Source organism: Aythya ferina (genome assembly GCF_964211825.1).
Source record: "Aythya ferina genome assembly, chromosome: 31".
Lineage (NCBI taxonomy): Eukaryota > Metazoa > Chordata > Aves > Anseriformes > Anatidae > Aythya > Aythya ferina.
The window spans coordinates 1,369,036-1,391,384 of NC_140328.1; the positions used below are offsets into that span (position 1 = coordinate 1,369,036).

The window sequence follows — 22,349 nt, forward strand, 5'->3', positions numbered from 1 at the left end:
CTGAGAGAGCCTCGTGCCCCTGAGAGCACGAGTGGGGCTCCGCGGCAGGATACCTCGGTGCAAGCCCATGACATTGCTCTCAAGCCCACGTTTCACAGGACCCTATGTTTCATGGGCTGCCGACGTGAGGTGTTCTTCCCTAACAGCCGTGCAAATCGTTTCTTGTTCTTCCTTTGGGAAAGGTCTTTGCTAAATTTCCTCTTGTCTTCCTTTTCCTCTGAACATTATTTTAGAATTTGTGAACAACCTCCACCGTGTCCAAGAGTTAATATTGTATTTTCAGCCGTTATGTGAGTATGCGCAATCTCAATCCTTTTGACTGGGGTCATCCTTGGGAACATCTCGGGTGGGATGGATCACTGTGGAGAGAAGTGAGTCCCTGTGGGGTGTACTCCTCTGAGCCAGTTGCCCACAGAAGCCCTTCCCGTGCACAGCAGAAGTCTTAGCCTTTGGGAAGGGCTGGATTTCACGCTAGGGACACACCTTGCTGATGCCAATCACATCCTACTCCAGCACAGTGTATTGCTGTGGTGGGGAGTGGAAAGCTTTCAAAGAACGGGCTCAGAGGAAGATGCCGGGAGGGGTAACAGGTCATTGTGAGATTTCCCTCCTTTGCTGTACGGTGAGGAGGAGGAGTGTCTCACCCCTTTGTGGGACTTCCCAGCGACAAGTAGGGTAAGACACCAGGATGGGTCTTCCTCTGCCCAGGGAGGCAATGGGCATTCTTTGCCCCAAACTCTCTTGCAGGTGCTGGCTGTGGAGCTCCTCAGCAAGCAGTGCCTGCTGGAAGGAAGATGCCTCCCCATGCAGGTAAGAGCCTGGCTTCACGTATGCTGTCTGGAGGCAAAGGGAGGCAGAGAGGCTGGGAGCACTGCGCTTGTCTGGGGACGAATTAGAAGGGCCACGGCTGCGTGCAACCCTCTGCCTGTTGGGGTCCCATCTTTCCTGAGAGCCCGCACTGCTGCACCACAGCTTATACGTCACAGCTGGGATGGTCTCCAGCAAGGCCAGCTTTCTGTGAAGTGGCATCTTCATAAGGGCTTCTCCAGAGATTTCCACCTCTCTGGCCACACTTTGGGAGAGGTCTCGTCTCCCCTGCCTCCCCAGTGCAAATAGTTCTAGCTCTGTGAGCACACAGGGCTCGGGCATCCTCAGCCCCCTCCCGGCTCTCTTTGTGCACTTGCTGCTCCTTCTGGGCTGGCAGCTGGTGTGGAACACTGCCAGAGAGGAGGAACCTGCGGACGTCTGTCACGCTGAAGGCCCACCGCAGCACCGTGAAGCCATTGCTCTTGGAAAGAGCACAGTGAGTCTTACCCATCGGCTGTCCCACACACAGAAGTATGTGCTTTGGTAACACTCATAACACACGGACCATCCTTAAGATCAATACAATATTTATAGGGTAAAAACCTGTTGCAGAGAGGAGAGCAACAGCTAAGGAAGGGATGGGCATTCATTACCTGCCCATGGCTCATATCGTTGCTCCAGTTGAAACAAGGGAACATATGTCCATGTGGAGGCCGGTGCAGAGTGGTGTCCCTCTGGGGTCTGTCCGGTGACCGGTATCTGACCAGCGCTTTTCAATATCTTCATCAGTGACATAGATGATGGGATTGAGTGCACCCTCAGCAAGTTTGCAGATGACACCCAGCTGAGTGGTGCAGTTGATACAACAGAAGGAAGGGATGCCATCCAAAGGGGCCTGGATAAGCTTGAGAAGTGGGCCCGTGTGAACCGAATGAGGTTAAAGAAGTCCAAGTGCAGGGAGCTGCACCTGGGTGGGAGCACTCCCACGCACGAGTGCAGACTGGGAGAAGAAATCATTGAGAGCGGACGTGCGGAGAGGGATCCGGGCATTCTGGTGGATGAGAAGCTCGACATGAGCCAGCAGTGTGCGCTTGCAGCCAAGAAAGCCAACTGCATGCTGGGCCGCAGCAAGAGAGACAGGTCAAGGGAGGTGATTGTCCCCGTCTACCCTGCCCTCGTGAGGCCCCACTTGGAGTACTGCGTGCAGGCCTGGGGCCCCCAGCACAAAATAGATGTGGGCCTGTTAGAACGGGTCCAGAGGAGGGCTACAAAGCTGACCGGAGGGCTGGAGCACGTCTCCTCTGAAGCAACAATGAGAGAGCTGGGGATGTTCAGCCTGGAGACGAGAAGGCTGCGGGGACACCTCATTGCGGCCTTTGCGTATTAAAGGTTTCTTCTAAAAAGGATGGAGAGGGACTCTTTACTCGGGTAAGGTAATAACAGGACAAGGGGGAACGGTTTCCAACTGAAAGAGGCGAGATTTAGATTAGATGTTAGAAGAGATTTTTCACTCAGAGGGTGGGGAGGCACTGGAACCCGTTGCCAGGGGAGGCTGCGCAAGCCCCATCCCTGGAGACGTTCAAGGACAGGCTGGATGCGGCCCAGACAAACCTGATTGCGTGGGTGGCATCCCTGCCTGTGGCAGGGGGCTTGGAACTAGATGATCTTTAAGGTCCCTTCCAACCAAGGCCATTCTATGATTGTATGATTCCATGCCCGTGGCTCCTAATGTTGCTCCAGCTGAAACAAGGGAACGTATGACAACAAAACACCCACAAGAGAGACCTAAGTGGGAATCACCTGGAAAAGATAAAATTTCAGAGCCTTTGGACAGCCTCCTTGCAGATAGGTGGTCTCAGCTTCCAGGATGCGCTGTCGGCCTCTCAGCAATTGTTGTTTCTTCACAGAAACAAAAGTGGCGGTAAAGACTAGGAGCACCCCTGAATGGCTGCAGGAGGACGTGGAGAGACCCTGCTCTGTGAAGACAGCGGAACAGATGGAGAAGGAACGAGGTGAGCAGAAGCATCCCCAAGGATCCCTTCAAGTCCCGGAAAGCAAAAGCTGGTCCACAGGGAAACCGTCCTGTGACCTTCTGGCCGGAGTATCCTCAGAGGAAGGAGCAGCATGAGCCCCCTGAAACCTTCCCAGCAAAGACCATGGGCTGCTGCACTTAGGCTCTGGGCCAGCTGAGAGAGCCTCGTGCCCCTGAGAGCACGAGTGGGGCTCCGCGGCAGGATACCTCGGTGCAAGCCCATGACATTGCTCTCAAGCCCACGTTTCACAGGACCCTATGTTTCATGGGCTGCCGACGTGAGGTGTTCTTCCCCAACAGCCGTGCAAATCGTTTCTTGTTCTGCCTTTGGGAAAGGTCTTTGCTAAATTTCCTCTTGTCTTCCTTTTCCTCTGAACATTATGCTAAGAACCTGAGACCAAGGCACAAGGTGTCCAAGAGCTAAAGAGAAGATTTCAGCCTCCAAGTAAGTATGCAGGATCCCACGCCTCTTCACTGGGGTCATCCTTGGGAACATCTCGGGTGGGATGGATCACTGTGGAGAGAAGTGAGTCCCTGTGGGGTGTACTCCTCTGAGCCAGTTGCCCACAGAAGCCCTTCCCGTGCACAGCAGAAGTCTTAGCCTTTGGGAAGGGCTGGATTTCACGCTAGGGACACACCTTGCTGATGCCAATCACATCCTACTCCAGCACAGTGTATTGCTGTGGTGGGGAGTGGAAAGCTTTCAAAGAACGGGCTCAGAGGAAGATGCCGGGAGGGGTAACAGGTCATTGTGAGATTTCCCTCCTTTGCTGTACGGTGAGGAGGAGGAGTGTCTCACCCCTTTGTGGGACTTCCCAGCGACAAGTAGGGTAAGACACCAGGATGGGTCTTCCTCTGCCCAGGGAGGCAATGGGCATTCTTTGCCCCAAACTCTCTTGCAGGTGCTGGCTGTGGAGCGCCTCAGCAAGCAGTGCCTGCTGGAAGGAAGATGCCTCCCCATGCAGGTAAGAGCCTGGCTTCATCCTATTTCAAAGCCTCCACTTCTGCTCCACTGATTATATCTTACAGTTGGAAGGTCTCCAGGAAGGCCAGTTTTCTACAGCGTGCCTTCCTCCTAAGTGCTTCTCTATATTTTCCACCTCTCTGTCTATAATTTGGAAGAGTAACGTCTCCCCTGTCCAATGAAAATATTTCTAGCTCTGTTGGCACAGAGGGCTCATGAATCCTCATCCCCCTGCCAGATCTGTGCACTTCCTGGTCCTTCTGGCCTGGGAGTTTGTGCCACACCACACCATACCACACCACAGAGGCACTCACTCACTCTGCCCCACTGGAACGCATGAAAGAATCAAAAAGCTGAAATCACAGAACCATAGAACGTCTTGGGTTGGAAGGGACCTTAAAGATCATCTAACTCAAAAACCTCTGCCAATGGCAGGGATTCCACCCCTTTTGTCAGGTTGTTTAAGGCTCCATGCAACCTCTCCTTGAACACCTCCAGGAATGGGGCATCCACAACTTCTCTGGGAAACCAATTCCAGTGCCTCACTTCCCTTACAGTCATGATTTTTTTCCTAATGTCTAATCTATGTCTATCCTTTTTTTTGTTTAAGACTATCCTCCCTTATCCTATCATTATCTAGCCAAGTAAAGAGTCCTTCTCCATCCTTTTTTTGAAACCTTTTTATGTATTGAAATGCCACAATGAGCTCTTCCCAGAGCCTTCCCTTCTCCTGGCTGAACATCCCTAGGTCTCTCAGCCTTTCTTCATAGGAGAGGTGCTCCAGGTCTCTAATCATCCTTGTAGCCCTCCTCAGGTCTACATTCTTCTTGTGCTGGGGGCCCCAAATCTGAATGCAGTACTCTAGGTGGAGCCTCTTAAGGGCAGAACAGAGTGGGACAATCACTTCCTTTGACCTGCTGGTCATGTCTCTTTTCATGCAGCCCTGGATGCAGTCATCCTTCTGGGCTTCAAGCATGCACTGCTGGCTCATGTTGAGCATTTCCACCAGAACTCCCAGATTCTCACTGTAGGGCTGCTGTCAATGAGTATTCCAAGCAGTGATGAGCTATGGGAGTACACACCAATATTTGAGAGACTGTATGCTAGTGAGACCCTTCAGTCTGTCCGATGAGTGTCTTGGTTCTGTTGAAGACACCTGAAATGTTTCTATAGAAATATACGCAGCATGAGAAACAAGCAAGAGAAGCTAGATGTATTGGCCTAGTCCGAGAACTACAACATCATTGGGATAAGCAAAACCTGGTGGGAAGAGGCCTATGACCAATGTGTTGCAATTGACGGTTACAGGCTCTTCAGAAGGGACAGACAGGGCAGCCGAAGTGGGGGGTAACATCCTATATAACAGAGGCAAGTGACTGTATGGAGCTTGCAGTCAGTAACAATGCATTTGAGAGCTTCTGGGTAAGGATCAAGGGACAAGCAAATAAAGGGGATGTCGTTGAAGTAGTCTTCTATAGACCACCCAGCCATGACAATGACACTGATGAACTGCTCTTTAAAGAACTGAGAGATATTGCTAAATCAGCTGCGCTTGTCCTTATGGAGGACTTCAACCAGACAGATTTCAACTAGGAATATCACACCACTGAGACAAAGAAGTCCAGGAGATTCCTGAAGCATATTGATGAGAACTTTTTGGTATGGGTACTAAGGGAGCTTACTAGGAAAGATGCCCTCCTGGACCCATTGCTTGTAAACAGGGAGAGTCTGGTGGGTGAACTGGTGATAGGTAGCCACCTTGGCCATAGCAACCACAGCAAGTCAAATTCAAAATCTTTGGTGATAGGAGCAAAACTGCCACCCTAACTTCAACACTGGATTTGGGGAGAGCTGACTTCAAACTGCTCAGGAACTAATTAGTAAGGTCCCCTGAGAAACTGCTTTTAAAGACATTGGGGTCCATCAGTGCTGGTTATTTTTTAAGGACCACCTCCTAAGAGAACAGGAACAGAAAATTCCAAAGTATCGGAAATCAATCAAGAGGGGCAGAAAGCCAGCTTGGCTGAGCAGAGATCTTCTTCAGGAGCTTAGGCAGAAAAAGAAAATGTATGGCTGCTGGAAGCAAGGTTGGGAGACATGGGAGGACTAAAGGGATGCTGCTCACCTTTGTAGAGAGAAAATCTTGTCTGCCAAAGCTTGATAAGAGTTGAAACTGGCCAGCAGTGGGGAGGACAATAGGAAAGGCTTTTTAAAGTATGTTAATGGAAAAAGGAGGACCAGAGAAAACATTGTCCCATACTTGATGCAGACTGCCACGTAAATAAAAGGATGTAGACAAAACAGAGATATTTAATGCATCTTTCACCTCTGTCTTCAACACCAATGATGGGCTCCAGGACCCCAGAGCTGCCCTGAACTGGAGGACTGTGACTGCGGAAACGATAAACTCCCAGTTAACCCTGAATTTGTGCAGGATTTTCTGCTCCACCTGGATGAATACAAGTCTATGGGACCTGAGGGAATTCATCACAGAGTACTCAGAGAGCTGGCTGATTTCATCACAAGACCTCTCTCAATTATTTTTCAACGGTCTTGGGAATCCAGAGAGGCACCATCTGCCTGGAAACTGGCAACTGCGTTCCCAATTTTCAAGAAGATCAGGAAAGAAAACCCTGGAAATTACAGGCCTGTCAGTCCCACTTCAGTCCCAGCTAAGTATATGCAGAAGTTTATTCTGAGATTTATCGAAAAACACCTGAAGGATAACCCAGTAAGAGTCAACATGGGTTCAGTAGGGTAAGGTCATGTCTAACAAACTTAATTTCCTTCTACGACAAGAACACCCAGCTAGTTGACCAAAGAAAGCCAGTCAGTGTAATTTTCTGGATTTCTGTAAAGCTTTTGGTACTCTCTCTCATAGTATCTTTCTGGACAAAATAAGCAGAATACAGTTAGATAAAAGCATAATAAGATAGGTGAAGAATTGGCTGACAGGTCAGGCCCAAAGGGTTCTTGTAAATGTGGTTACAACAGGCTGTCTCTAGGGGTGTCTCTAGGGGGGTTCCCCAGGGCTCCATTTAGGATCAGTCCTCTTCAATGTTTTCATAAATGATTTGGATGTAGGGTTTGAAAGTTTTCTGACCAAGTTCATGGGCAATATGAAATTGAATGGCAATGTTGACTCTATCGAGGGTGCTGAGGCCTTGCAGAGAGATCTGGACAAATTAGAGAGCTGGGCAATCACCAACAAGATTAAGTTTAACAAGAGCAAGTGTTGGATTCTTCCAGGGGGAAGGGGCAACCCTAGTTATATGTACAGACAAGATGCTGGACAGCAGCCCCACAGAAAGGGATCTGGGGGTTTGGATAGACAGTAAGCTGAACATGAGCCAGCGGTGGGCGTTGGCAGCGAGGAGGGCCAACCATATCCTGGTATGCATCAACAACAGCATTGCTAGCCAGTCAAGGAAAGCGATAGTACTGCTCTGCTCTGCCCTAGTGCTTCAAGTACTCTGTGCAGTTTTGGGTGCCACAGTAAAGAAGAAAGATATTAAGTTGGTGGAGAGTATCCAAAGGAGGGCAACAAAGATGGTAGAGTCTGTAGAGGAAGAAATATGAGGAACAGCTGAGACGTTTGTGTTGTTGCTCAGAAGAGGATACTGAGGGAAGACTTCATCGTGGTCTACAGCTTCCTCACAGGGGAGAGCAGAGGGGCGGGTGCTGATCTCTTCTCTCTGGTGACCATGACACGACCTGACAGAACATCCTGAAGCTTCAACAGGGGAGGTTCAGACTGGGTATCAGGAAAAGGTTCTTCACTGAGAGGGTGGTTGTACACTGAAATTGGTTCCCCAGGGAAATGGTCATAGGACTGAGCCTGCTGGAGTTCAAAAAGCATTTAGAAAATGCTCTCAGACACATAGTCTGATTATTTGGGTGATCCTTTGGGGACCCAGGAGTTGGACTCAAGGACTCTTATCAGTCCTTTCCGATTCAAGGTATCCTTTGATTTATTATACCAAGGTAAGTCCTATGCTCTGTTCTGACCAGAAGACTTTGACAAGCTTTCAGACAGGATCATGGGGCCTGAGTTTTTCCCCATCGCTCTGGTGTCAGTCAATGAAAACCAGTGCAATGGAGGTAGAAGGATCTTCTTTCTTCTGTACACTTCTATCCAGAGCCTGTGTAGACATAACTGCATGGAAGGAGCTTGGGCTCATGGTTTGGGAAACCCTACTACCCTTCCATTGGATAAGGAGTGCCCAATCAGTCCTTCTGTAGATTGCCTTCTCCCATCACAATCTGAACCTTAAGAGTGCCCCTTTAATGGAAAAAAAAAAAAAAAAAAGACAAAAAAAAAGTTGGACTTGTGAAGTAATTATTCAGGGATGGGTTTGCCTTGGAACATAAGAAGAACATTTTCCTTTGTCTTTTCTAACAGCAAGCCCTTTCTCCATTAGAAAGACAAGGAGCGACTTCCTGAAAAGTGATGTCAGTTGCCCACTGGCTCCCCTCTTTCTTTGCAGGAAAGACTGTGGATATGGACACCATGAGGGCCCTAGAATACATGCAGGACAAAGTGGAGAGGTTCCTGAGTGAGAAGCTGGCTGTGTTGCAGAGCCAACTGGAAGTTCTACGGCATGCAGCCCTACCTCTGGAGAAACTGTCTAACACCCAGACTTCCCTCCAGGCAATCTCTGAAAAAATGCATCCTCTGATGACTTCTTTGCAGAGCATGGAGGCATCTAGAAAGCAAGACATTGAGATCCTCAGAGCAGATATGGAGGGAGAAAGAAGTAAAGATGTGGAGGCAGCGAACAAGTCCCGGACTCAGGGGAACCAGCAGGAGATGGACAGCATGCAAGGTGAGCATGACAATCCTCAAATAAGCCTTTGTCTTGTAGTTTAACCCCAGTGGGCAGCTAAACACTAAACCGCTGCTCTCTCACTTTCCTCCAATTGGATGGGGGAGAGAACTGGGAAGAACAAAGTGAGAGAAATTGTGGACTGAGGTAAAGACAGTCTAATAGGTAAAGCAAAAACTGCAAGAGCTGCAAGCACAAGCAAAGCAATATTAGAAAACCATTCACTCTTTCTGAGCAGCGGGCAGACTTTCTGCCATCTCAAGGAAAGCAGGGCTCCATCACATATAACATCTCCTGGGGAAGAGCAGTGCTATAACTGTGAATGTCTCCCCTTTCTTCTTTACCCTTGCTTTTAGAATCATAGAATCATAGAATATCCTGAGTTGGAAGGGACCCTTAAGGATCATCAAGTCCAACTCTTGACACCGCACAAGTCTACCCAAAAGTTCAGACCATGTGACTAAGTGCACAGTCCAATCTCTTCTTAAATTCAGACAGGACTTTTATTGCTGAACATGGTGTCATATGGTATGGAGTATCCCTCTGGCCAGACGGGGACTGCTTCCCAGCTATGTTCCCTCCCAGCATCATGGGCACCCCCAGCCTCCTCACTGGCAAGGCCTGATGACAATCAGAGTGGCTCTTCTCTGTGTGGAAGCACTGCCCACAACAACTAAAACATCCTCAGGTTATCACCATTATTTTCATCACAAATCCAAAACACAGCATCGTACCAGCTCCTGAGAAGACAGATAACATATCCCAGCCAAAAGTAGAATTGCCTCCTGAAGGCCAACATTGACACCATCCTGTGAGCTAGTCTTTGGCATTTCCTCCACGGTACGATGGGAGGACAGCTCTTTCTTAGGGAGAGTGTCTTGTGTCCCATTCCACTGAGACAGCTTCAAGTTAAGGCAATGGCTGCTGGTGGTAAGGGTCTTTCTTCTCTCCCTCCTTTTTGAAGGCATTTGGCTTGATAGTCTCTCTGTGATGCCTCTCTTTGGTCAAGGTTCAGATGGAGCTCTAGGAATATCCGCCTCCAGGTCCTGATACGGTCTCTTCCTTTTGTCACTCATAGTGCTCATCCACAAAGAGTCATGACTCCCACAGCCCACAGATCCTGCCTGGATGGATGGAGTAGAGCAATTCCTACCCTCCAGCCCACCCCGAAGGACTTAGACAAGCCTTCAGGCAGGATTATAGAGTCTATTCTGCTTGTCCAGTCCCTTGGAATTGAATCTATGCGAACCAAGGCTAGGAAGGTGGAAGGATCTTCTTAGTTCTCTCCTCCTCCAACCAGAGCCCACTTGACAAGGATGATGGGGAAGGAGTCAGTTACAGGGGGGAATTACCATGAGAGACTCTAAGCCCTAGATGGGGATTGTAGTGAAGGGAACTAGGATTCAGGCCTTTGGTAAGCCCCACTTCACTTCCATTGGTTAAGGAGTGCCCACTCAGACCTTCTGTGGATTCCCTACTACCCTTTACCATCTTGGCATCAACAGTGTCCCTCTCCTGGAGAAAAAACAAAACAAAACAAAACAAAACTCTCATGAATGGCACTTTTTGGGCTACGATGGACTCCAGATATAAGCCGACCTTGGCACTGAAATGAGAAGAGCATTTTCTCTGACCTTTCTAAGAGGAAGTGCTCACCCCCATTAGAAAGACAAGGAGCGACTTCCTGAAAAGTGATGTCAGTTGCCCACTGGCTCCCCTCTTTCTTTGCAGGAAAGACTGTGGATATGGACACCATGAGGGCCCTAGAATACATGCAGGACAAAGTGGAGAGGTTCCTGAGTGAGAAGCTGGCTGTGTTGCAGAGCCAACTGGAAGTTCTACAGCATGCAGCCCTACCTCTGGAGAAACTGTCTAACACCCAGACTTCCCTCCAGGCAATCTCTGAAAAAATGCAGTCTCTGATGACTTCTTTGCAGAGCATGGAGGCATCTAGAAAGCAAGACCTTGAGATCCTCAAAGCAGAGATGAAGGGACGAATAAGCAAAGATTTGGAAGCAGCAAAGAGGTCCTGGACTGAGGAGAGCCTGCTGGAGACAGTGAAGAAACTAGGTGAGCATGGCAATTCACAGAATTGGACAATGGGTTGGTGAACACTTCACAGAGGGAATTGCCACAGGAGCCTGAAAGCCTCAAAGAAAGAGCTAAAGTGAAAGAGCTAGGGCTCAGGCCTTTGGCATGCTCTGCTTTTCTTCCAGTTGGGTAAGGATTTCCCCTTCAGTCCTCGTGTGAACTCTTTCCTCCCTACACCATCTTTTCCTGAAAAGTGTATCACTGCAATGGCAGTGTAACAAGGGGTGATTCTATAATCAAGATAAGTTTGCAGTTGCCCACAGACACTCCCCTCTTGCAAAAGATGACAAGTCCTTGACTTGGAATGATTCTGATGAGTGTGACACCACAGACCGGTGCAGGCAGAATCATGGAATCATTCATGTTGGGAAAGACCTCTAAGATTATCTAGTCCAACCTTTAATGTAGTACTGACAAGTCTACCACTAAACCACGCTACTAAGTTCTATATAAATGTATTTAATGAAGACTTCTTGGGATGGGGACTTGCCCATTTCCTTGGCAGCCTGTTCCAATGCCTCACAAACCTTTCCCTAAAGAAATTTATTATCCTAATATGCAACCTAAACCTCTTGTGGTGCAACTTGAGACCATTTCTCATTGTCTTATCACTTGGTGCTTGGGAGAACAGTCTGATCCCCACCTTGCTACAACCTCTGTTAACGTAATTGTAAAGTACACTAAGGTTACTTATCCTGGCTGTGCCCCCATCCAGCTTCTGGCTCACCCCCTGACGGCCCCTGCCTTGCTGGCAGGACAGCATGAGAAGGAGAAAAGTCCTTGGTACAGCTCTGCAACAACTGAAACATCAGTGTATTTTCTGTACTATTTCATCCAAAATCCCAAACACAGCATTGTGCAAGTCTTTATGAAGAACATTAACTATGTTCCAGCCAAAACCATGACAGCGGCATAGTGTTAGGGAGCACTGGCAGGCAGGAGACACTCAACTGGAGCAAGCACTTTGCTTGTTTAATTTTAATGTTTATTTTTTGAATCCACATTTTTATTATCTATTATTATTAATATTTTATTTTCTGGTGTGCAAGGGTCTGGCTGAGGAGAGGTGCCGTGTCCATCAGTATCTCAAATGACAACCCAGGCACATGGCTGTCATGAGCATAGAGACAAACGCATAGCAGCTCGTGTATGCCAGGCATGGCCATTACCTAGAGTTTTGGAGAGTAGATGGGAGTATGGTAGGGCTCTCCCAGTGTTAGGTCTTGGTGCTGCACTGTCCAGAATCCAGGGAATGTGGAGTGTCTTTCTGATTGCTCACAAGCTTTCTGTATGACAATATATGCTTTGGAGATTATGAGGAGGGCTATTCCAGGAATGCGAAGTTTCTCACAGGAAGCAGTCTGATTCATCCTGTCACTGACCAAGTTCCACTGTCCCAGCTGGTGGTCTTTATCTTTGGCGTTTCCAAGGGACTGCTCTTTAGACAGTAGTACACTGTCTTTTACCTTTAAATTTTGGTGCTGCAGAGCTCTCAATAGAAACTGTGAACTTACTGCTTACCTATGTCTGAATTATATGTAAATAGTGTTTTTCTTGGCTTGATTTTTTAATCTTTACCGTGGAAGGTCATACGGTCTTCTGATTACCTTTCTACCTATAGAAGAGACATGCTACTGCAGAAAAGCATGCTCTTCTACTGACAGCATGGTCTGTTAGTTAGATTGCTGTACACATAATCTCCTGAAAAACACTAATGACATACTTTTTTATTCCCCCCAACAGAATTACTGCATGTACAACAATACAAAGGTAAGAAAAGAAAGCAAAGCATGCTTAATTCCACCACTTGGAGCTTCTATACAGTTATTTAAATATTTTGCCTTTCTCCACTAAAAGTTCTGAAAACTAACAGAACATCAAAACAAATTCTGAATTTCTCTTATTCATTTGTTGTCCTGGAAACTTCACAAGGCCTTTGTTTACTGCTTCTGGAATATGAAGCATCATTATTTCTTCTCCAGAAGAAAAGAGTGATAATTTGAAAGAAAAAGAGGTTCATTTCAAGGTGTTTAGATGAACCATTTCTACTTCCAAGTGTACACTAACATAGTGTATTTGCCAAAGAGTCTTAGCCAATGGAATTTCTCCCCATTCTCATGGAATAGGATTTTATGATTCTAGTTTTACTGAAAGATGAGTTCTGTGCCAAAGCATGACTCTTACCCTCTCGTCACTGCTATACAGTTTCAGTGATTAAGGCAAAGACTTGTAATCTCCTTATATTCCTTTTTGAAGCTACGGGCCATTTTTAAGGCAGTGTCTCTATGAGTTGTTTTGCATTTGCTGAATGCTGGCTTCATTCTCAGTATGCCATAGATGAGAGACAAGGGAGATGGGAGGTCTGGGATGGCAGAAGCTGGAGGGATTCTAGTCAAAGAAACAGCTTAGGGCCCATCAGAGTGGAGATCAAGGCATGGCAAGAGAACAAATACGTAAGATCAATGAATAGAAAGTTTCAAAGCAGTAGCCTTCTTGCCCTTTACTACTTAACAAATGATATGATTTTTGCAGTTGATGTCACCCTTGATGCTGACACAGCTCATCCGAGGCTGCAAGTGTCAGAAGATGGGAAGAGTGTGACTGATACCGGTGTGATCAGAAGAGTGCCTGCCAAGGAGCAGAGATTTGATTGCCAAGCTTTTGTGTTGGCTAAGGAAGGTTATGCATCTGGGAGACTCTACTGGGAAGTGGATGTTGGAAAGAGGAGAAACTGGATCTTGGGTGTTGCCCAGGAGACTGTAACACGCAAAGGGACAGTGGTTCTGTCTCCTCAGAATGGCTTCTGGGCCATAGCATTGTCAGATGAGCAAGAGTATGGGGTCCATACGGATCCTTGGACCCGTTTGACTGTGAGTGGAAGACCACAAAAGATTGGGATCTTCCTGGATATCTCTGCCAAGAATTTGTCATTTTACAATGTCCACCTGAAAAAAGCTTTGTACACATTTACCTTTGATAGTGACCACAGCCAGGAAGTAAGGCTCTTTCCATTCTTCTCAACAGGTTCCACTGCAATAAAGGCTGACAGTGAGCCTCTACAAATAGCATAGGGGTTTGATGATGATGAGAAGTGAAGGGATGAAGTGAGAATGTGTGTTTAATATATGACTGAAATCCAGAGTCTGAGGTCTGACTACACTGTATGTGCCACCAAATTAAAGCTGAACATAATGGATGCTTTCACCACTGCTTGCTAAGGCTTTTGTGAGCCATTTCTGTAGGAAGACCTGGACTAAGTGGACTTTAGGCCACTAAGACACTGGGGCAGAGACAACCTATATGTATTCTAAGAACCTACAAAAAAAAAAAAGAATTATCAGACCAGAAATATTAGTAAATATTAATATTCATTCATAAATATTCTTAATAAGATTATTACTGAAATCCTGAATGTTATTATTTCTATCTGAATTGTTAAAATTAGCCATGGCTAATTACCTGGATGATGCACAGCTCCTGGTAGACCTCTATATCGAGTGGATCGAAAGAGGAACTATTTCAAGTAGGGCCCCAAGCAAGAACAGGCCTTTGAACAAATAAAATCCAAATTGTGCAGTAGCCCTTGGGCCTGTCCATACCAGACCATGTTTGCAAAATGTACTTTACACTGCATCTGGGTGTTGGGAATTGGTCTGTGGGGCATGGACATGTATCCACAGAGCAATTGTTTGACCAGAGTTTGTTTTAAGGATAGGCCTCAGTTAGCATGACTGGGGAATGGAAAATTCCGAGGGTGGCAACAAAGGTGCCTACGCGGCAAGAGCAGAATGTCCTTATCTCAGAGAGGTAGTTTCTATGAAGAAACAGCTGCCAGAAATGTGAGGAAGCTATATCCGTATGTAACCGCAAGTAGGGGGAACATAAACTAAAATAACCTTTAGGCTTAGCCAATCAGTAAGTGACTAATAGGCATAATTATAACAATCTGTATAAATATGTGCTATCCAGACAATAAAGGAGAACTATGCTATACCACTCATATTGAGTTGACTGCGTTTGTTCCTTCTGCCGTGAACTAACATCTGGGGAGGATGGTCTTACCTGGAGCCTCTGGCAGAAAACCCCAGGATAAACTTGAGGTCAACCTCTGGGGTTCTGGAGCCAGGGCTATCAAGGATCAGAAGCCCATTACACCCCAACTGAAAAGGAGATAATAACACTGTATGAGAGGGTTTGAACCAGTTCAGAAGTTATTTGTACAGAAGCACAGCTCCTCTTGGCAACGCGGCTGCCTGAACACTAGATGTTCAAAGGGAAAATTCCCACTACACACCATGTAACCAATGCTATGAGGAGTAAGTGAGTAGTGTTAATTACACAGCGGGCTCAAATGGGGAAAACAAACTGCCCAGGCATCCTGGAAGAGATCATGGACTGGCTGGAAGGCAGAGATTTTGGAGTATCAACTGAACAGGTAACTAGTACTGAACAGGTACCAATGAGTTGCCAGAAGGCAGAAAGCAGCAGGTGGAGGCGTTAGGTTGGAGGTTGGACTCGATGACCTTGAGGTCTCTTCCAACCTAGAAAATTCTGTGATTCTGTGATTCTGTGAGGTGTTGTTCACTGATGGATCCTGTCACATGGTAGGGAGCCATTGGAAACTGAAAGCTGCTGTGTGGAGTCCATCACAATTTGTGGTGGCTATGGAAGGGGAAAGTGAATTGAGTAAATATGCAGAAGTGAAAGCCATCCAATTGGCCCTAAAAACTGCCAAACGAGAAAATTGGCCAGTACTGTATCTCTGCACTGACTCATGGATGGTGGCAAGTGCCCTGTGGGGGTGGCTGCAGCAATGGAAGCAGAGCAATTGCTGGCACAAAGGAAAACCTATCATTCTGAGCTCTAGTAACTGCATTTTCTGTGTTCAGTGGACTGGGAAAAACTGGAATTCAGCCCCTCCTTTCTCATTTCTTCTTTTTTTTTTTTTTTTTTTTTTTTTTTTTTTTTTTTTCCAGAAAGATAAACACGAGATCCTTGTCTAATACAATCTTTCCAATATAGGTTTCTAATAACTTTTAATAACCACAAGTTTACCAACTATTAAGTGCGGTTTAATACTTGCTCTTAGAAAAGAAGATGGAAGAGTTCCTGATAGCTCAGATTAGGTCAAGTCAAGAGGAAATGAAGAATTTACTGGAAGTAATTGTATAAGTATCCACCAATATCTCAAAACAATCCAATGGTCCTCTTTCACTGTTGAAAACTTAGATCAAGGCAGTTGCCAGCAGTTTGACGTCCCTCAGAGAAAATCTTGCCTATGGGTTTGAAATGCAAGGAGTTCTAGTAAGCAAGCAGCAAAAGAGTAATGACTAGCTAAATCACACAAAATATAACGTAGAAATACTAGACACACTTTTTCCAGATTATCTCCCCTATTCCACTGGTTGGAGGGAGGGGGAAAGAATTACTGTCTGTTGCTTATCTGCCCAACAGACTAATCCACAACACAAGTCAATATTTCATAAAATTGCTACCTAAAGTCCATAAAGAAAAAAAAACAACTTCTGTGCAAACTGCCGCACCTTGCCCCACTACCGTGCATCACTCTATTTGCCCATTCTGGTCGCCATGCTCTTGGTCACTCATGCTCACCAGGGGCTGCCTTTGAATGGCCGGGCCGCGGAGGGGGCACTGCTGGCTGCGCCTGTGCCTAATCAGCCTCCCTCATGAGGGCTTCTGGGTCCTAATGGCTCCCTCAACTGCTTCAAGTGGCCTCATTTCCCCACTCCACAGCAGAACGCATCTGCCCTACCAGTCACCTCAGTAAGTGGCTGTGAAATGGTGGCGATGCCCGCTTAAAATGGCCAGCCACTCATGCTGCTGGCTCCGCTTACACTTCATCAGCCTCCCTTATGAGGGCTGCTGGAAAAAAAAAAAACAAAAACTTTTTAGTTATATTTAGTTTGGGGTAGGGGTAGCTCGACAATTCCCTGGAACCTCTCTGGATTTATTCTTTATTCTCCCTCAGACACTAGATGCCCTACATTCTTGACTTTTCCTTCAATGTATTTTAATTTATTTTCCATTACTTTCAAACTCTGTTTTCTCAGAAAGTTGAATAGCTTGTTAGTGGCTTCCTTCACAGTAGTTTTCTAATGTCCTGACAACAAAAGATCATCCACATATTATAACAGTAACACATCCTTTGGAGGTTGGAATGCTCAAAAATGTGTTCTAGAACTTGCCCCCAAAAAATTTGGTGGCCCTACAAACTCCTGAGGCAAAATTCTCCATCTGTATTGTTTTTTCTACCCCATTTCAGGATCTTTCCATCCAAAGGTGAATATATCTCTGCCCTCAGGATCTGAGAGCACTCCCAAAGGAGAGACCTAAGTGGGAATCACCTGGAAAAGATAAAATTTCAGAGCCTTTGGACATCCTCATTGCAGATAGGTGGTCTCAACTTCCAGGATGCGCTATCAGCCTCTCAGCAATTGTTGTTTCTTCACAGAAACAAAAGTGGCGGAAAGACTAGGAGCACCCCTGAATGGCTGCAGGAGGACGTGGAGAGACCCTGTTCTGTGAAGACAACGGAACAGATGGAGAAGGAACGAGGTGAGCAGAGGCATCCCCAAGCATCCCTTCAAGTCCCTGAAAGCAAAAGCTGGTCCACAGGGAAACCGTCCTGTGAACTTCTGTCCTCAGAGGAAGGAGCAGCATGAGCCCCCTGAAACCTTCCCAGCAAAGACCATGGGCTGCTGCACTTAGGCTCTGGGCCAGCTGAGAGAGCCTCGTGCCCCTGAGAGCACGAGTGGGGCTCCGCGGCAGGATACCTCGGTGCAAGCCCATGACATTGCTCTCAAGCCCACGTTTCACAGGACCCTATGTTTCATGGGCTGCCGACGTGAGGTGGTACTATTATCAATATTATTATTGTTATTGTAATTACTATTTACCTGTCTTAAAAAACTGTCTTTATCTCAACTCGTATGCTTCACTTTCCTGTTTCTCTCCCCCATCCCAGAGAGTGTGGCAGGAGGGTGAGCGAACGGCTGTGTGGTGTTTAGCTGCCAACTGGGTTAAACCAGAACAGTCCTTTTTGGCGCCCAACGTGGGGCTTGAAAGGTTGAGATAATGGCAGATCTGAGCAGAGTATGTTAAACTACAATTGGTGTAAGTATTAGACCTGCTTAATAGTTGCTAGTCACAATGTTGATTGATTTAATCTCAAGTCTTCTGTGCCTGTTTTCCAAATCGAGTTTTATAGCACATTACTTTCTGTATGCGCTTCCTGTCATGCTGTTTATCCTTTCCAGGCCCTGGTTTAAGATCATTAGTAGTGTGCAGTGTAACAATGGCTTATGATATGATGAAATTTCTGGTCATGAGACTAAACTGGTATTTGTACTGTGCAATATTGTCGATTCTGTACTTTGGAAACCATATCTTGGAAACAATTAGCAATTACACCTATTGCCTTTTTTCATCAGGGAGCCAATCTGTGGAGGGGACAGGGGAAGATATTTTTTCCTACTTGTTCACCCTACCTTTTCCATTCACCACCCTCTTATCCTCCAAGCTAGTTACAATAGTTCTCCAAGATGTTGAATATCCTTGGGATGTTCAGACTAGCAGAGTGTTATTGTTATGTCTCCTGAATGCACTTCTGTGGTGGTTTTACTGTGCTAGGCAGCTAAACACCACAACTACTCTCTCACTCCCCCTCCTTAGATGAGGAGAGGAAGAAGTAAAGTAAAGAACAACTCACGGGTTGCGGTAAGGATAATTTAATTAAATGGAAAACAATAATAATAATAATTATTATTAAGGAAAGATTATTATTAACTAGACAATTTAACTAAAGGAAAAAAAATGGAAAGGGGAAAAAGGAGGGAGAAAGGGAAAGGGAAAAAAGAAAACAAACAAGCAAACTGTCGTGGTTTAACCTCGCCGGCAGCTAAACACCACACAGCCGTTTGTTCACCCTCCCCCCTCCCTCTCTGGGACGGGGGAGAGAAATGGAAAGTGAAGCCCGTGAGTTGAGATAAAGACAGTTTAATAAGACAGGAAAATAATAATAGCAATAACAATAATAATAATACAATGATGATAATAGTACTACTACTAATAATGTGTACAAATAAGTGATGCACAATGCAATTGCTCACCACCCACTGACCGATGCCCAGCCTAACTCCGAGCAGTCCGGCCCCCCTCCCCTGGCTAGCCACCCCTATATATTGTTGAGCATGACGTCAGATGGTATAGAATACCCCTTTGGCTAGTTTGGGTCAGCTGTCCTGGGTCTGTCACCTCCCAGCTCGTGCTGCACCCCCAGCCTGCCCGTTGGCAGGACAGAGCAAGAAGCTGCAAAGTCCTTGGCTTAGTATAAGCACTGCTCTGCAACAATTAAAACATTGGGGTGTTATCAGCACTCTTCTCATCCTAAGCCAAAACATAGCATTCTACCAGCTACTAGGAAGAAAATTAACTCTGTTCTAACTGAAACCAGGACACAAACAAAACAAATAAAGGCTAGGTGGAGATGCAGAGGAAAGAAATTACTCTCTACTTCCCACAAATGAGCAATGTTTGACCTTGCCCTTGAAGCAGGGCCTCAACACACGTCGCTGGTGTTCGTGAGGAAGATCGACGTTTTCACAAGAGCCCAGCCCTCCCCTCTTCTTCCTTTTTCCACCTTTTATTGCTGAATCTGACATCATCTGGTATGGAATATCGCTTTGGTTGGTTTAGATCAGCTGCCCTGGTGATATTTCTCTTCTCACTTTTTTGCCCACCATTTAGGAGGGTTAGAGAGAGTCCTGATGCTGTGCCAGCACTGCTCAGCAGTAGACACAACACCAGTGTGATAACACTGCTGTTCCAGCTACAAGTGCAGGGCACAGCACTGTAAGGGCTGCTGCAGGGAAAATTAACATCCCAGCCAGACCCAGTACAGCTTCAGGTTTTGTTTAAGGTTAAACGACTACTTAGTAATCTCATCCAGAGATCTGTCCTGAAATGGTATAGTTGTCAGTGGCAGGGAGTGTGGGAGGATATGGGCAGGTTTCTAGAGCAGTGGGCATCACCATTGTTTTGGAAATTCCCCCCTGAACAACTGCAAAATCCAAAAAAAAAATGGTAGAATGCTTGTAAAAATGGTGTCATGAATCCGGCAGTTCTAAAGAGACACAAATCACTGTAGCATGCTGGGGTCTGGCCTATGCCTAGCAAGCTGCAATTGATGCTACCATCAACCTAGTGACAAACCCTGCAGCCACTCTAGCTCCCCCAGCCACTCCAGCCCTTGCAGCCGCTACGGCTCCTGCAGCCATTCCAGCTCCTGTAGCTGTTCCAGCTCCTGCAGCCGTTCCAACCTCTGTGATGGGCCCAGGGGGTATTCCAACCCCTGTGGCAGGCCCTGTAGCTGGGTCAGAGAAAAAAGGTGTAGCAGTGCAAGTTGCAACTATAGACAAGGTGAAAAAAAAATGGTATAGAGATTCAGGTCATTTAGAATCACAGAATCACAGAATTATCTAGGTTGGAAGAGACCTCAAGATCAATGAGTCCAACCTCTGACCTAACACTAACAAGTCCTCCACTAAACCATATCACTAAGTTCAACATCTAAACATCTTTTAAAGACCTCCAGGGATGGTGACTCCACCGCTTCTCTGGGCAGCCCATTCCAATGCCTAACAACCCTCTCGGAAAAGAAGTTCTTCCTAATATCCAACCTAAAACACCCCTGGTGCAACTTTAGCCCATTCCTCCTCATTCTGTCACCAGGCACATGGAAGAATAGACCAAGCCCCACCTCACTACAGCCTCCTTTAACGTACTTAGAGTGATAATGTTGGCCCTAAGCCTTCTTTTCTCCAGACTGAACAAGCCCAGCTCCCTCAGCCGCTCCTCATAAGACTTGCTCTCCAGACCCTTCACCAGCTTCATTGCTCTTCTCTGGACTTGCTTGAGCACCTCCATGTCCTTCTTGTAGTGAGGGGCCCAGAACTGAACACAGTACTTGAGGTGCAGCCTCAACAGGGCCGAGTACGGGGGGACAATCACTGCCCTAGCCCTGCTGGTCACACTGTTTCTTATACAAGCCAGCATGCTGTTGGCCTTCTTGGCCACCTGAGCACACTGCTGGCTCCTATTCAGCCGACTATCCACCAATACTCCCAGATCCTTCTCCTCCAGGCAGCTTTCCAACCACTCATCTCCCAGCCTGTAGCTCTGCTTGGGGTTGTTGTGCCCCAGGTGCAGGACCCGGCACTTGGCCTTGTTGAACTTCATACAGTTGACCTCAGCCCATTGGTCCAGCCTATCCAGATCCTCCTGCAGAGCCTTCCTACCCTTGAGCAGATCGACACACGCACCTAACTTGGTGTCATCTGCGAACTTACTGAGGGTGCACTCGATCCCCTCATCCAGATCATCGATGAAGATATTAAAGAAGACTGGCCCCAGTACTGAGCCATGGTGACGCCACTAGTGACTGGCCTCCAGCTGGATTTGACTCCATTCACCACAACTCTTTGGGCCTGGCTATTCAGCCATTTTTTAACCCAACAAAGCATACACCAGTCCAAGCCATGAGCAGCCAGTTTCTTGAGGAGAATGGTGTGGGAAACAGTGTCAAAAGCCTTACTGAAGTCAATCTAGACCACATCCATAGCCTTTCCCTCATCCATCAAGTGCATCATAGAAGGAGATCAGGTTCGTCAAGCAGGACTTGTCTTTCATAAACCCATGGGGACTGGGCCTGGGTTTTCATAAACCCATGCTGACTGGTTGCACTGCAGGTGCCACGTGATGACACTCAAGATAATCTGCTCCCTGAGTTTCCCTGGCACTGAGGTCAAACTGACAGACCTATAGTTCCCTGGGTCTGCCTTCCGGCCCTTCTTGTAGATGGGCATCACGTTTGCTAGCTGCCGGTCGACTGGGACCTCCCCTGATAGCCAGGACTGCCAATAAATGATGGAAAGTGGCTTGGTTGGCTTCTCAGTTCCCTTTGTATCCTCGAGTGGATCCCATCTGGCCCTATTGACTTTCGTACATCCAAGTGCCATTGCAGTTTACCAACCATTTCCTCATGGATAGTGAGAGCCACATTCTGCTCCCCATCCCCTTCCACAAGCTCAGGGTACTGGGTATCCAGAGAGCAACTGGTTTTGCTGCTAAAGACTGAGGCAAAGAAGGCATTAAGCACCTCCACCTTTTCCTCATCTTTTGTAACTAAGTTCCCTCCCCGCATCCAATAAAGTATGGAGATTCTCCTTAGTCCTCCTTTTTGTGTTGATGTATTTGTAAAAACAGTTTTTGTTGTCTTTAACAGCAGTAGACAGATTGAGCTCCAGGTGAGCTTTGGCCTTTCTAATTTTGTCCCTGCACTGCCTCACAACATCCTTATAGTCCTCCCGAGTGGCCCGCACTCTTTTCCAAAGATTATAAACCCTCCTTTTTCTCCTAAGCTCAAGCCACAAATCTCTGTTCAGCCAGGCTAGTCTTCTTCCCTGCCGACTCGTCTTTGGGCACATGGGGACAGACCGCTCCTGTGCCATTAAGATTTCCCTCTTGAAGACTGACCAGCCTTCCTGGACTCCTGTGCCCTTCAGAATCACTCCCCAAGGGACTCTGCCAACCAGTGTCCTGAAAAGCTCAA

The 22,349-nt window shown here is 46.9% G+C and overlaps 2 protein-coding genes across 2 annotated transcripts in view; both read left to right on the top strand.

Moving 5' to 3' along the window:
* The window catches only part of LOC311425471 (butyrophilin subfamily 3 member A3-like), a 151,409-nt gene that overhangs the window by 105,814 nt on the left and 23,246 nt on the right, over positions 1-22,349 (top strand). The window lies entirely within an intron of this gene.
* LOC311425503 (uncharacterized protein) overlaps positions 2,726-22,349 on the top strand; it is a 120,245-nt gene continuing 100,621 nt past the window's right edge. The window contains exons 1-3 of the mRNA XM_084501453.1: positions 2,726-2,819; positions 3,228-3,284; positions 8,291-8,629. Coding sequence (XP_084357579.1) covers positions 2,804-2,819; positions 3,228-3,284; positions 8,291-8,629 — 412 coding nt within the window. The 5' untranslated portion in view covers positions 2,726-2,803. The remainder of the gene's footprint in view (positions 2,820-3,227; positions 3,285-8,290; positions 8,630-22,349) is intronic.